This window comes from Tursiops truncatus, chromosome 15 (assembly GCF_011762595.2).
Source record: "Tursiops truncatus isolate mTurTru1 chromosome 15, mTurTru1.mat.Y, whole genome shotgun sequence".
Taxonomy (NCBI): Eukaryota; Metazoa; Chordata; class Mammalia; order Artiodactyla; family Delphinidae; genus Tursiops; species Tursiops truncatus.
The window spans coordinates 65,124,971-65,141,809 of NC_047048.1; the positions used below are offsets into that span (position 1 = coordinate 65,124,971).

General features: G+C 40.7%; 1 protein-coding gene across 18 annotated transcripts in view; it reads left to right on the plus strand.

The window, feature by feature from the left end:
* Nucleotides 1–12,623, plus strand: part of RPRD1B (regulation of nuclear pre-mRNA domain containing 1B) — a 77,165-nt gene extending 64,542 nt beyond the window's left edge. For 2 of the 18 annotated variants that reach the window (XM_019943778.3, XM_019943774.3), the window contains one exon: nt 12,472–12,623. In XM_019943778.3, the coding sequence (XP_019799337.1) occupies nt 12,472–12,576 (105 nt within the window). In that variant the 3' untranslated portion in view covers nt 12,577–12,623. The other 16 variants (XM_073792991.1, XM_019943775.3, XR_012326296.1 and 13 more) reach the window with 15 other exon arrangements.
* Nucleotides 12,624–16,839: the final 4,216 nt, after the last annotated feature.

Consider the following 16,839-nt stretch of genomic DNA (forward strand, 5'->3'; position numbering starts at 1 on the left):
TTCTCTCTGACCCATTAGTGCCAGGGTTTTACCCACCTGCCAGCAGACCAGCACCAGTCCCAGGACCCCCCAGACCAAGCAGTCAGCTGCCCCAGGACCCAACCCAGCCCACCACTGCACAAGGCAAGGCCTGGCAGCCAACCAGACCAGGGCCCAGCACCCCCTTACTAGCACACCCATAGTAGTAGGCCCTGTTACAACAAAAGGGCCCATGCCACCCACATAGGGGACACCCCTAGAGCATACAGCTCTCGTGACCAGAGGGGAGTGTGATGCTGGGCCCCATAGGACATCTACATAAGGCCGCTTCTTTAAGATAAGGAAACATAACCAACCTATCTAATATACAGAAATAAACACAGGCAAAATGAGAAGACATAGGAATATGTTCCAGACGAAGGAGCAAGACAAAACTCCAGAAGAACTAAGTGAAGTGGAGATAATCAGTCTACGCCCTAAAGAGTTCAAAGTAATGATCATAACAACACTCAGCAAACTCAGGAGAAGAATGAATGAACATGTGAGAAGATTAATGAAGAGGGTGAAAATATAAAGAACTAAATAGGGCTGAAGAATACAATAACTGAAATTTAAAAATACACTAGAAGGAAGCAACAGTAGATTAGATGATACAGAGCAGTGAACTGGAAGACACAGTGAAATTACCCAAGCTGAACAGAACAAAGAAAAACATAATTTGAAACAATGAAGGTAGTTTAAGAGACTTCTGGGTCAACATCAAGCATATTAACATTTCCGTTACAGGGGACCCAGAAGGAGAAGGGGGGGTTGCTATTTGAAGAGATAATAGCTGAAAATTTTTGTAACCTAGGAGAGGTAACAGACATCTAGGTCCAGGAAGCACAGAAAGTCCCAACTAGATGAGCCCAAAAAGGTCCACACCAAGACACATTATAATTAAACTGGCAAAAAAAGATAAAGAGAGAATCTTAAAAGCAGCAAGAGAAAAGCAACCAGTTACATAGAAGGGAACTCCCATTAGACTATCAACTGACTTTTCGTCAGAAACTTTGCAGGTCAAAAGGGAATAGCATGATAAATTTAAAGTGATGAAAGGAAAAAACCTACAACCAAGAATACTCTACCCAGCAAGACGATTATTTAGATTTGAAAGAGAGATCAGGAGTTTCACAGGGACTTCCCTGGTGGTCCAGTGGTAAAGAATATGCCTTCCAATGCAAGGGACGTGGGTTTGATCCCTGGTTGGGGAACTAAGATCCCACACGCCACAGGGCAACTAAGCCCACGCACCACAACTGTTGAGCTCACGCACCTCAATGAGAGAGCGCATGTGCTGCAAACTACAGAGACCACACTCTGTGGAGCCCGTGAGCTACAACTACAGAGCCCATGTGCCCTGGAGCCTGCACGCCACAACTAGAGAGAGAAAACCACACGCCACAACTAGAGCGAAGCCCGCGCGCCACATTTAGAAGCCTGAGCGCTGCAGCGAAGAGACTGCATGCCAAAATGAAAGATCCCGCATGCCTCAACGAAGATCCTGCGTGCTGCAACTAAGACCTGATGCAGCCAAAAAAATAAAGAAAATAAATAAATATTTTTAAAAAGTTTCACAGTTAAGCAAAAGCTAAAATAGTTCAGCACTAGCTTTACAAGAAATGTTAAAGGGACTTCTCTAGGCAGAAAAGACTACAACTAGATATATGAAAATTATAAAAGGAAAAATCTTATTGGTAAAGGCAAACATATAGTAAAGATAGTAGATCAATCACTTATAAAGCTTGCAGGAAGGTTAAAAGTCAAAAGTAATAAAATCATCTATATCCACAATAAATAAGGGATAAAGAAAACATAAAGATGTAAAATATGATGTCAAAAACATTAAATATGGATAGGAGGAATAAAAATGCTTGGTTGTTAGAATGTGTTGAACTTAAGAGATCATCAACTTAAAATAATCATATTTACATAGTTATATATGAATCTCATGGTAACCACAAACCAAAAATCTATAATACACACACCAAAAAAAGAGAAAGGAATTCAAACACAACACTAAAGATAGTCATCAAATCACAAGGGAAGACAACAAAAGAAGAAAAAAGGAACTACAAAAACAACCGTAAAACAAACAAAATGGTAATAAGTGCATACCTATCAATAATTACTTTAAATGTAAATGGACTAAATGCTCCATGAAAGACAGAGTGGCTGAATGGATAAAAAAACAACACCCATGTATATGCTGCCTACAAAGACTCACTTTAGATCTAAAGACACACACAGACTGAAAGTGAGGGGATGGTAAAATGAATTCCATTCAAATGGAAACTAAAAGAAAGCTGGGGTAGCAATGATTAGATAAAATAGACTTCAAAACAAAGACTGTAACAAGAGACAAGGAAGGACATTACATAATGATAAAGGGATCAATCCAACAAAAGGATATAACAATTTAAAATATATATTCACCCAACAGAGGAGCACCTAAATACATATGGCAGATAATGACTATAAAGGGAGAAATTTATAGTAACACAATAATAGTAGGGGACTTTTAACACCCCACTTACATCAATGGACAGATCACCCAGATAGAAAATCAGTAAGAAAACACTGGCCTTGACCAACACATTAGACCAGATTAATTTAGTAGATATCTTATAGAACATTTTATCCAGAAGCAGCAAAGTACACATTCTTTTCAAGTGCACATAGAACATTCTTCAGGATAGATCACGTCCTGGACCACAAAACAAGTCTCAATAAATTTAAGAAGATTGAAATCATATCAAGCATCTTTGTTGACCATGATGGTATGAGATGAGAAATAAAATACAAGGAAAAAAGAAACTACATAAAACACAAACACATGGAGGCTAAACAATATGCTACTAAACAAGCAATGGATTGTTAAATCAGGAAATTTTTCAAAAACCTGAGTGGGAGAAGGTGTGTGTGAACAATTTGGCAAAAAGAGGTTAATACCCAAAATATATAACTCATCAAAAAAACAACCCTATTTTTTTTTTAAATGGGCAGAGGAAAATAAAGAGCAGAGAACCTGAATAGATCTTTTTTTCCAAAGACAGGTGGCCAACAGACACATGAAAAGATGCTCAACATCACTAATCATCAGGAAAATGCAAATCAAACCACGATGAGATGTTACCTCATACCTGTCAGAATGGCTATCAGCAAAAATACAAGAAATAACAAGTACTGGTGAGGATGTGGAGAAAAAGGGAACCCTCGTGCACTGTTGGTGGGGATGTAAATTGGTACAGCTGCTGTGGAAAACAGTATGGAGAGTCTTTAAAAAATTAAAAATAGAACTGCCATATGATCCAGCAGTTCCACTTCTGGGTATTTTTGTGAAGAAAACAAAAACACTAATTCTAAAAGAAACATGTGCCCCTATGTTCATTGCAGCATTATTTACAATAGCCAAGATATGGAAGCAACCGAAATGCCCATCAACAGATGAATGGATAAAGAAGATGTGGTGTATATATACACAATGGAATATTACTCAGCTATAAAAACGAATGAAATCTTGCCATTTGTGACAACATGGGTGGACCTAGAGGGTATTATGCTAAGTGAAATAAGTCAGAGAAAGACAAATACCATATGATTTCACTATACGTGGAATCTAAAAAACAAACTGAACAAACAAAACAGAAACAGACTCATAGATACAGAGGTCAAACTGGTGGTTGCCAGAGGGGATAGTGTGGAATGAAATAGGTGAGGGAGATTAAGAGGTATAAACTTCCAATTATAAAATAAGTCATGGGATGTAATGTTTAGCATGGGGAATATAATATTGGAATAACTTTGTATGGTGACAGATGTTAACTAGACTTCTCGTGATCACTTTGTAATGTATAAAAATATTGAATCACTATATTGTACCCCTGAAACTAATTTAATATTGTTTTGATCCCTGAAACTAATTTAATATTGTAAGTCAATTTTACTTTAATTTTTAAAAAGAGAGAAAAAAATGGAAATGAAAGAAAAATGTTTTCAAAGCAACAAAAGCTGAAATAATTCATCACCAGTAGACCTGAACAATAAGAAATGGTATCTGAAGAAGAATGATACCAAGATAGAAATCTGGATCTACACAAAGGAATGGAGAGCACTGAAAATAACTCCATGGGGAAGTATATAATTTTTTTTCTTATAATTTAAATGTCTTTAAAAGATAATCGAGGGACTTCCCTGGTGGTCAAGTGGTTAAGAGTTCGCCTTCCAATGCATGGGTGTGGGTTCAATCCCTGGTCAGGGAGCTAAGATCCCACATGCCTTGTGGCCAAAAAACCAAAACATAAAACAGAAGCAATATTGTAACAATTTCAATAGTCTTCAAAAATATTACACATCAAAAAGAAAATCTTAAAAGAAAGATAATTGTTTAAACAAAAATAATAATGTACTTCGAGTTTTATAACATACAAGAAAGCAAAATATATGACAACAAAAGCATAAAGTCAGAAGGGGGAGAAATGGAAGTATTTTTATAAGGATCTTATAGTATTCGTGATGTGTTATAATGTCACTTGAGAGTAGAATGTGATAAGGTAAAAATATACACTGCAAAGTCTAAAACAACCATGAAAATAACAAACAGCTGTAGCTAATAAGTGAACAGAGGAGATGCAATGAAATCATAAAAATTATTTTCAAATATTCCAGAAGAAGGCAGAAAAAGGAAAAAATGAAGCAAAGAATAGATGAGACATGTAGAAAACAAATAGCAAGGTGATATGCTAAAATCTGATCATATCAATAATCACATTAAATGTCTAAATACCTCAATTAAAAGGCAGAGATAGTAAGAAATTTAAGGTGCATGGTTTCAGGTGTCGGAGTCACCAAGTAAGACACAGCTCACATAGGCACTAGATGGAATGATGCTTTACTCACAGAAGAAAGCGAGACCTGCTTTAATAGCACTGGTTCCCCATGGTCAGCGGGTCCTGTCCTGCAGCTGACACAGGAAGATGGTCTGCATGTGCCCCTCATTGTGCTGCAGGAGGAGGACCCTGTTCCCTCTCCCCAGGAACAGATATAAGCAGTGGGGTTGGCCAGATGCCACTTAAGCAGAACAAAGACATATACATCAAACCTGTTAGCAGGGGAAAGATATTTGCAAACAAGGTGATATGCCCAGCACTAGCTGTGAGGGCTCCTTACCTTCCTGTTAGGAAATGTTTCAGGCCCCAGGAACACGTTCATGCAGCTGTGCAGGAGTCAACAGGCTGTGTATGACCACATTTCCCAACATATTTACTATCTGACCCTTTACAAAAGTCTGCCCATCTCTGGGTTAATGTAATATGTACTTCAGCCCAACAAGAGACCATGATGACTGCTGAATTATTGGGGTATGAATTAATGAGGTCTCCATGTATTTCCTAACGTGCACTTTCAAAATATCAGATGCTTAGGTTAATTAGTTTTTGTCTCCCTGGACCAGGAACCCACTGGGTAATTGTGGACTGTTAGATACGCATGTGGGCTCAAAGCCAGGTTAGAATGCATTTCACTTCCCTGGGTAGGATCTTTGTGATGTTGCTCCCCTGGAGGATTCCCCTTCAATTAAATCTGATGAGTCCACTCGGCATGCTCTAGGCTAGAGCAAAGAGCCCTGAACTTGGAACCCAGGTGAAGTCCCAACTCCATCACTGCAGAATGGAGTGACTTAAGGCAAGTCACTTCACATCTCAGGTTGAGGCTGACTTACCCAGGAGACAAAGTATTTCCAGATCTCCCTAGAGATCTTCATCGCTGTGCTTAACATGAACAACTGCACAGAGAGGCAGCACAGGGAGGTTACGGGCACCAGCTCCAGACTCCAATGATCTGAGTTTGAGTCCCAGTCTCCCCACTTTTTAAATTGTATTCTATTTTATTTTATTTATGGCTGCGTTGGGTCTTCATTGCTGCGCGAGGGCTTTCTCTAGTTGCGGCGAGTGGGGGCCACTCTTCGTTGCGGTGCGCAGGCTTCTCATTGCGGTGGCTTCTTGTTGTGGAGCACGGGCTCGAGGCGTGCGGGCTCTGTAGTTGTGGGTCGTGGGCTCTAGAGCACAGGCTCAGTAGTTGTGGCGTGCACCGGCTTAGTTGCTCCTCGGCATGTGGGATCTTCCTAGATCAGGGCTCGAACCCGTGTCGCCTGCATTGGCAGGTGGATTCTTAGCCACTGCGCCACCAGGGAAGCCCCCCAGCCTCCCCACTTAACTGGTACTTTGGCCGAGTGACTTTACTCCCCTGTGTCTTGGTTTCATCATCTGTACACCAGGGATGACAATAATAGACTCGTAACTCCGAGGGTTATGGGGATTTAATGAATATTGCTAAAGTAAGCTGAGCTACATGAGTGTTTGTTAAATAACTAAAAGCCGTTTACTGTTATGGAACAATCAGTGCAAACTGGGCATGTGAGCCTGGGATGTGGTACAGCTGGACTCAGCCGTGCTTCTCTGGAGGCCATAGAGCAAGAACTGTGTCCTTTTAAAGTCACAGCTGTTGTGAAAAGATGCTGAAAAGGGGCACTGGCCAATTGCAGGACAGTAGCTAGGCCTCAAAATCAAGGCCTCCCAGGAAGGATGACTTGGAACAGTTTAGCCTGCAGATGAGAGGGCAAGTATGGTGGTGCTCAATGTACATAGATAAAGGCAGGCATAAAAATGGTTCTTATTTTGAGGATAAAAGTGGGGACAGGAGTTGGACGTTTCAGTGGGGACAGCTTCTGACCCACTATCAGGAAGACATTGCCCCACCAAGGCTGGCTGACCCTTCTTGTCCGGGGTGCTGTAGGGTACTTCTCAATTAAGGTAGAGAGTTAGACGAGATGAAACATACAAGGGCTCTCCCATATCGAATACTCCTGGACTCTAATATTGCTGTTGGCTTTGAGATTTGACTGCTGATACGTGTGGTAGGAACGAAGCCATTGCTTTTAAAGTTCCAAAATTTGAAGCTTGCCAAGAACTCTCTAAGAGTGTCTGCCCAGATTTCCTGGGCCACCTCCTGATGGATTGCTCAGCGGCCTGTCTTTACTCTAAACCTCCCCCACCTCCATGGATTATGAAACACGGGTTGGTGGTGACAGCCCCTGGCAAGGTCATAGAAGGGCATTATTTATCTGAGTGCTGTCATTGCTCAAGAACCTGAAGACAGACCTCCAGACCCTCTTGATATCGGCACTGGTTGCCTTCAAAACTTCCAAAGGGCCATCCAGACTTGACCCCTAGTTTGCCCAGAATGCAATGGCATCTGGATTTCATTTCAATGGCTTGACAGTCTATGAAGTCATTTCCAAGAGGGGCCTTCTTATCTGCCTCAACCAAAACAAGCATGTTCAGTCCTGGTTCTGAGGTAATTAAAGTTCATTAGGCTTTGGAAGTACATTACAGCATGACCTGTTATACATGAATTCAGATCGGCCATGGTTCAAATCAAGCTCTCTCTCCCCACCACCATCTACGTGGCCAACCATGGAACAGACTGGAAGCAAACTCCCTGGAGGCAACAAACAGTGCCTACGTGACCCCTTATCTGGGGAATAGTTACAGAGGGGATTCGCAAATCTCAATAGAACAGGGGCTGCAAACTCAGATGCCTTCAGGACCTGGGGAGGCAATAGGAAGGAGGCAATTTGGCCAGCTGTGGACAGGCAAATGTGTGACAACCGCTGTGTAGTTCAGCCAAGTGTCGCACGCCGGAAGGGAAGATCAGTATTACCAGATTGTCTGATTTTTCTAAGAGAATGTGGAATCCTGGATTTGCATGTAAAAATAGTTTTTTAATGTTGGCAACTAATTTGAATACCAGTTTGGAATTTTGTTTTTTTGGAATATCAGTTTGTCCTTGGAATGCCAATTTGTTTTGGAATGCCATATTGTCATTTTTGCACGTAGAAAGTTACTCTGTGCTGAGGACCTGTGACAGGAGTTTGCACAGCTGACCACAGTCTGAAGAAGACCACACCCCTGTTCAAAGAAGACTCTATTAGCCTCAGATCAGAGCCTGCAAGTACCTTCAAGTTAATCCAGTCCGACTACTTACAGCCTGCTGTAGAGACAGGAGCACTGGCCAGAGAGTGGAGAGCCCAGGTTCTCGTCCCAGCCCTGTCACTGATTCCCTGTGTGACCTTGGGAAAGTCTCTGTCCTTCTCTGGCCTCGGTTTCCCCTTCTGGAATTGGCCCAGAATATCTCAGGTCCCTGCCAACTCAGATGGTCTAGAACTCTGCCTGAGAGGAACCCCAAATTGAGAATCCTCAAAAACAGGGCTTGTTCTTAATTTGGGGTGAAATGGCTATTTTCAGAACCGGTTGTGCATCTTTGGAACCAGTAGTTCCAGAGCTAAGAAAAGAATTTACCGGAAAGGAGGCTTTGCCAGCAGCTTCTGGAGTTTTTGTGCCAAGATCTTAGGGCTGATGGAGGTGATCAGTTAGCATTCGTCAAGTGCCAATGGTGAAGGTAAGTGGGGCTTATGACAGATGGGAAATGGCAGGTGAGGGGGTCACACAGAGGCCTGGCTTCTTGTCCTGTTCTCACTCACTCTGCATCCCGGGAAGTCCTTCTCTGTCCCTGTGTTTCAGTTTCCTCTGAGGAAATTGTCTGGCTGGTTTCTGAGCCCCCTTTGAGCCCTGGAGTTCTGTGATTCTAACAAATTATGTTTCAGAGTTATAGTTTTATCATCTTCCCAAGGACTTTAATTTTTTTTTAATTCAACAGGTGTTTCTTAAGCACCCCCTGGTGATAGGCACTATGGATGCAGCTAGCAAAACCAGAAACAATCCCTGTCCTCATGGCACTTAGATTCTTGGGGGGAGACAGACAGCGACCAATCAGGTAAAGGCACAGTGGGCCCGGCAAAGTGCTATGACCAGAGGATGAATTTTCAACAGGTGACGTGAACCTGGGTTGCGGCATCTTCCAGAGCTCACGGCCCCCGGTTTGCCATGTTGAGAGTCCAGAGGGAGGTGCCGAGGGGCTACCCCAATCCACAGAGACCACCAACAACATGTATGCAGCACCTTCTGGATGATGAACCCTTACATTCACCATCTCGTTTAATCCTCACAATAACCCTACGAAAGTAGGAAGGCCTATTAGCCCCATTTTGCAGGTGAGAAAACCAAGGCTCAAGGTCAGGTAGCTAGAGAGCACAGGACTGACCCAGGTCTGCATGCTTATGTGCTCTACCTCCTGGGCCCCTCTGGTGAGGATTATGGATGATGGCTGGGTGGTATGGGGGAGCTGCTTTGGGGGATAAGGTGGCAAAGCTGAGAAGTCCAGGCCCTCCATCCCTGCTCCAGTGAAAGCAGCTGCACTGTTCCGTGTTGTGCCTTTGTGTTGTGCCTTTAAGGGACTATGTTAAATTTCACTGGAAAAACAGTTACAAAAACCAAACCAAACCAAACCAAACCAGATGGCATGGTGTTTCAGAGTGTGTGGCCTGAACTGAGAAAGTCCCAGTCCCAAGTCCCCACTTAGTGACCTGGGGAGCTAATAATAGGTCCTACCTCATGGGGACTCATGGGGGATTCCATGAATCAAGCCCGTAAAGCCTTAGCACGGTGCTGGGAACCGAGTAAATACTCAGTGGGGTGCTACTTGCAAGGAAAGATTTGCCCTTATCAAAGGGGTCTGTTGTTGGAAAAAAACCATGACTCTAGGCAGCGGGGAGACTTTGAAGGCTTTGAACAGGGTGAACCCACTCAAGTTTGTGCTTGTGGAGAAGCCCCTAGGCCGGCACCTACAGCCATCGGGGGAGCTGTTCCGTTTGCCACAGAACTTGAACTTGGTAGATAAGTCTGGTGGGGCCGGGGGCGGGGGCAGGAGGCAGGGCAAGAGAAATGCCGTTGTGGGTTTTCTCTGAAAGGAAAGCCTAGGAGAAGGAAGTGGACAGCGATAAGATTAGGGATTGTTACAACATGTTCTGGAGCCATAAATCCTGGTTTATTTTACCCACTTTACCGAAGGATTAAGTTGATTCTGAGAGGAACCAGAAGAAAGGAGAGAGGCTGCCTCCCAGGGACAAGTGTGAGAAGAGCTGAGGTCCAGCCTGGGGAGAACCAGCCTCTCACTCTGAGCCCAGTTTCTTTCTCCAACACCCCTGGACACAGGCCATCCTGTCCCTGCTTGAACCCTTCCAGTGACGGGAAGCTCACTCACACACAGGGTAGCCTGTTCCGACAGGTTTATCTCCGAACGTTCAGAAGACCTTCTTGTCCCCCAAGTGCAGATCTTCCCCCCAGTAGCTTCTTTCAATAATTCAGTGGGTGATTATATGGAAACATATTTTTAATATGTTTATTTTGAATCCAATAAAAATGCTAAATTTTCTTGTTAATTTAGATAACATAGTTGTAGATCATTTGGGGTTTCTCTATATATACTAATTATAGCACCTTTGAAAGATGACTTTTATTTCTTTTCCAACTCTTACATCTTTTATTTCTTTTTCTCGCCTCACTGCACTGGATAAGACTGCCAGTAAAATGTTGAATAAAATGGGTGCAGTGGGCATCCTTGACGTCCTGATCTCAAAAGGAAAAGCTTGCAATATTTTACCATTAATTATGGTAGCCACAGACATAATCTTTATCAAGTTATGGTAATTCCCTTCTGTTCATAATGTTGTAGATTGTCATTTTTTTTAGTTTTAAAATCATGACTAAATATAAATTTTTTATCAAATGGTTCTCTGCGTGTAGTTTTTGTCCTTTAATCAGTTTATGTGCTGAATTGTATGAATAGATTTTCTATTGTTAAATCAACCTTGTGTTCCTGGGATTAGCGCACTTTTGTGGTATCCTTTTATATAGTGATTTATGTGGCTAACACTTTATTAAGGAGTTTTCATTTATATTTATGAGTAAAGTTGGCCTGTAACTTTCTTTTCTTGCTGTATCCTTTTGCTGTTTTGGTAGGCAGGTTATGTTACTCTCATAAATGAATTGGGGATTATTTACTGTTTCTCTGTTCTCTAGAAGCTAAAATTGTTTCTTCTTTGAATGTTGGATAGAACTGGCCAGTGAAACCATCTAGACTTAAAGTTTTCTTAATGAAAGGGATTTTCAGTGTTCTTAATTATTAGAGGACTCTCTAGGTTTTCTATTTTGTCTTGAGTCAAAATTGGTATATTACACCTTTCCAGGTTGTCCGTTTCATTTAAACTTTCAAATGTATTGACTCAAAGTTGTTCAGAATACCCTCATTTTTCTTTAATGCTGGCAGCCTCTGTAGTGATGTCCCACTTTTTATTCCTAATATTGTTTTCTTGGTGCCAGTTCTGTTTTTCTCTAGACCAGTTTCCTTCAGGGGTCTATCAATTTTACTACCTTTTCAAAGAACTGTCTTTTGGCTCTGTTTTAATCTTTGCTTTCTTATTTTATTATTTTCTGTTCATGCCTTTATTATTTACTTCTTCCTACATTTATTGAATTTGTCTTGACATTCCTTTTTTTTTTGGCTGCGTTCTGTCTTAATTGCTGCGCGCAGGCTTTTCTCTAGTTGGAGCAAGTGGGGGGCTACTCTTCATTGCAGCTCGCGGGCTTCTCATTATGGTGGCTTTGCCCATTGTGGAGCACGGGCTCTAGCTGTGGGGGCTTTAGTAGTTGTGCCTCGTGGGCTCTAGAGCACAGGCTTAGGAGTTGTGGTGCATGGGCTTAGTTGCTCTGTGGCACGTGGGATCTTCCCAGACCAGGGATCGAACCCGTGTCCCCTGCATTGGCAGGCAGATTCCCAACCATTGCACTACCAGGGAAGTCCCATGCCTTGACATTCTTTTTACAACTTCTTGGAGTCGATGTTTATTTTATCAATTTTCAGCTTCTTTTCTTCTCTGACATATGTATCTAAGACTATAAATTTCCCTCTATGTACTGATTTACCTACACTCACAAATCTTTATATGAATTAATTTGCTATCAGTTCATTCAAAATATTTTTTAGCTTCCTTTATCAGTTCTTCTTTAACCCATAGATTATTTAGAAGTGTATTTAAAATTTTCCTAGCATATGGAAATTTCTAATTATCTCTTATTATTGATTTATACCTTAGTTATAAGAAATAGCTGGTTAGCTAATATGCTCTATATGATTTTGGTTCTTTGAAATTTGGTGAGACTGGCTTTATAGCCCAGGTTATAGTCAAATTTTGTAAATTGTTTTATGTGTCTGAAAATAAGGTGTTGGACACAGAGTTATCTATGTATGTCTGTTAGGTCAAGTTTTTTCACTGTTTTGTTCAAATCCTCTGAGTAGAGACTATAGGTTCCCACTCCGGCCTGGGTTTCCTCTCTTTTCTGGAGACATAGGCAGACTGCACTTCTCAGTATACTTAGAGATGGGAGAGAATGTGTGACCAGTTCTAGCTAAAGAGATGTGAATGAAAATGATATGTGTAACTTCTGAGCCAAGGCAATTAAGAGCCAGTGTGCTTCCTCCACACTTTCTCTTCTTTAGAAGCATCTGTGGGAACTACAGAGTGAGATGGCAGAGGCATGTGATGAGAGCAGACTGGATCTCTGGGTCACTCCTTGGAGGAGAACTGTCCTGAGAATTGCCTGACTTCACTGGACTTTGTGTGACTGACAAATAAACCTTTGTTGAACCAAGCCACTGAGACTTCGGAGTTTTTTGTTACTGAGGCATAACCTATCCCTATCTGATAAATACATCTTTTATATCCATACTGACTTGTCTCCATGTTCTGTCAAATACTGAGAGAGATGTATTGAATTATCATTCTATCAATTTTTGTTTTGAAACTATGTCATTAGGTGTATATAAAATTAAGATAGTTATATATTCTTATAAATTAAAACATTTACCATTATACAACAGCCTTCTTATCTCTAGTAATACTTTTAATGATAAAGTCTCTTTTATTTTATGTTAATATAGTCACACCACCATTCTTTTGTAAGCTATATTTTATTACATCCTTTTACTTTCAGTCTTTATATATCCTTATGTTTCCTGTATGCTGCTTGTAAACCACGTATAGTTGTATTTTTCAAATCCAAGCTATACAACGATCTTTATATTTTAACTGAAGCATTTAGTCTTTTGATATTTAATATAATTATTGATGTATATGGGTGTAAATCCACTCGCTTATTTTGTGTTTTCTTTTCATCTCACCCTTTCTATGTTATTTTTCTATTCTTTTTGGCTATTCTGAATTGATTATTTTTTAATTCTATTTCCCTTCTCGACCAGCTTGGAGATTATACATCTTTTCTGTTTTTTAAATGTTGTCCTTGAAATTACAACATGAATATTTAAATTTATATAATCAGTACCTTTTATCTTTTCCCAGCCACTGCAATGCTACTTTGACATATATGCCGTAGTTTTCATGTATTATAATTCTATCAAATACTAAAGAGAGAAAGAAATTCTACTGGACATTAATATTATTGTTTATATATAGTTAATGTTCAGATAGACCTGCAGATGTATTTATCAGTTTCTTTGCTCTTCATTTCTACTTTTATCTCAAGCCTTCCATCAGGGTTAATATTGCTTTTACACAGAGTATATCCTTTAGAATTTAATGAGGTTCTATGAGCAGAAAGTTCTGATTTTGTTTGTCTGAAAATGTCTTTATTTAAACTTTGTTCTTGAAGTACATTTTGGTGGGTATAGAATTTTATTTGGGTAGCTGTTTTCTTTTGGCCCATCAAAGATAGCATTTCACCATTACCTGGCTTCCATTGTTGCTATTTAGAAGTCAGCATCACCTGTCATTCTTTTGAAGGTAATTTATTGTATTCTCTAGATGCTCCTTAGATTCTTCTCTTTGTGTTTAATGTTCTTCAGCTTTTCTGTCATGTATTTAGACATGGATTTATTCTTATTATTTAGCTGGGGGTTTGTTGGGATTCTTGAATTTGTGGATTAGCTCTCATCAGTTTTGGAAAGTTCTCAGTCATTATCTCTTCAATTATTGTGTCTGCCTCTTCTCTCTTACATCCTTCTGAAACTCTTAATAAACATATTTTAGACTTTCTCGCCCTGTCTTCAATGCCTTCCCAATTCTCTTTCATGTTTTACATCTGTCTATTTCTCTGTGGTATATTCTGGATCATTTATCTTCTGCTTCTCTAATTCTCTCTTCAGTTCTGTCTAATCTGCTATCAAGCTCAATCATTGAGTATTAAGTTTCAGTTATTAATAGTTTTCATTTCTAGAAGTTCTGTTTGGTTCTCTTTTAATTGTTCTAGGCACCATTTGTGCTTTCCTGTACCATGCAGATATTTGCAAGATCGTACTCCTTCCTTCTTGCTGTTCCCTATCTGGATTGCAAATCCTCACTTGTCCCTACCCATCCTCCACACCTGGATGTAAGTCTCACCTCCTTTCAAAAACTTTGGCCGACAGTTACGATGGAAATTAAAGCCACATTCATCATTTAATCATTTTGTGTTTACTCAACAAAAAAAACCTACTAAGTGCTAGGCAGTTTCTATGGGGGATACAATGATGCATCAGGCCTGGAACCTCCCATTGAGAAGCTGTGTCCTGGGAGGAAGCTGATATGAGAAAAAGGAAATGTAGAATGAAATCTGTATACCTTTCTTGAATGCCTTTTGTGTGCCAGTCACTTGGCGGGTTCTGAGTACACAGAAGGGAACAAGATACAATCTCCTCCCTCCAAAAGGTTACAGTGTAGTAGCAGAGATGAAATGAGGACTTAAATAATCATGTGAAATGTAATAAGTGCCAGACACATGATGGGTGCCTTGTAAATTATCTCTGAGTGAATGATGTAAGTTAATGTGGCAATTCAGAGGAGAAAGAGATTACTTCTGATGGGAATGGATCAAGGAAATCTTTGTAATGACATTTGAGTTGGGCCTTAGCAGTCAGCTATTTTGAGGGCATTCAGATAGCAAGGAGAAGGTAGGGGCAATCCAGGTATTGCATGAAAAAAGGCATGGAGTATCTTTTTATTTTTAAAAAGATATAATTATTGAGATATAATTTATTGAGATATAATTTACATACCATAAAGTTCATCTATTTAAAGTGTACAATTCAGTAGTTCTAAGTATATTTGAGTTGTGCAACCAACATCATAATATAATTTTATAACAATTTTCATCATCCCCAGAAGAAAATATTAGCAGTCACTCCCTATCCTCTTGACCCCACCCTTCCCCATCCCGTGACTCTAGGCAACCACTCATCTATTTTCTGTCTGTTTGTCTATTCTGGACGTGTCATATAGAATGGAATCATAGAATATGTGGTCTTTTCATTTAAGATAGTGTTTTCAGGTTTCATCATGTTGTAGCATGTATCAGTACTCTATTCCTTTTTACTGCTGGATAATATTCCATTGTATGGATATACCACATTTTATTTACCCACTCATGAGTTGGTGGACATTTAGGTTGTTTCTACTTTGTGTGGGGGGGTGCGGGGGTTGTTTCTACTTTTAAGCTACTATGAATAATGCTGCTATGAGTATTCATGTTCAGCTTTTTGGGTGGACATATGGTTTTTTTCTTTAATTCCACTAGGAATGGAATTGAATGGAATGGTAACTCTATGTTTAACCTTTTGAGGAACCATCAAACAGCTTTCCAAAGCAGCTGCACCATTTTATGTTTCCAGCAGCAGTGTATGAGTGTGCCAACTTCTCCACATCCTCGCCCACACTTATTATCTGTTTACTGATTATAGCCATCTGGTTGCTCTGAAGTGGCATCTCTTTTTGGTTTTAACCTTCATTTCTTAATGTCTAATAATGTTGAACATCTTTTCTTTTGTTTATTAGCATCTGTATATCTTTTTTGGAGAAATGTCTCCAAGTCCTTTCCCTATTTTAAAATGTGGTTATTTGACTTTTTATTAATGAGTTGTAAGAGTTCTCTATATATTCTGGGTACTAGACTCTTATCAGATAGATGATTTCAAATATCTTCCCCATCCTGTGTGTTGCCTTTTCACTTCTGGATGGTATCCTTTGAAACAAAAGTTTTAAATGTTTATAAAGTCCAATTTATCAATCTTCTCTTTTATCACTTGTGCTTTTAGTGGTGTGTCAGTTGTTCTATTTTTTAACCTGGATGCTGGTTTCATGGCTGGGTCCAGTTTATGATTTGTGGACTTTTCTGCACATGTACTTAAGGCTTTTTGTTAAGGGGTGATAATAATAATTGCAGCTTCTTCCCCTGGGTCATTGTGGGGACCGAATGGGCAAATGCCTGCACAGTGCTCGGCACAGCATCTGGCTCCCCTCAGTGCCAATACACAGCAACTGTTATTGTTCTTTTATTGTTAAAATCTAGCTCTGCCCCTGATTGAGTGGGTGATCTTGGCCCCAAGTCACTTCACCTCGTCAGACCTCACTTTCCTCATCTGTGAAATGGGTTAGTACTACCCACTTCACCAGGACCACCAGGTGCCTCAATGATACAAGATACAACATCATCGAGCTTCAGATCTGCCCCAAGGACACCATCACGAAGGTTTGAGTCAATAAAACAGGGAAGAGGGGAAAAAAAACCAGTCATGACTGAGGAGAGACAAATTGGCAGCGCTGTGAGCATCTGGGTGACTGCCAAGAGCGGCTGTGGGCCGCTCAGAGTTTCCATGAGCAGAGCTGACCAGGCCTGGGAAGGAATGAAGGGGGAGTTGGCTGACAGAGAGTTGGCTTCCATGTGGAGCTGGGTGTACCAGGCTTGGGCAGGGCTGGAGCTTGAGCCTGGCCGGGCAGGGGGCAAGGAAGCTCATTCTGGAATGATCAAGACCAGCCCTCCCTCTCCTCCTCAGCCCCCCACACTGGCTGCCCCTGTTCTATTTCAGTCTCCCTGTCTT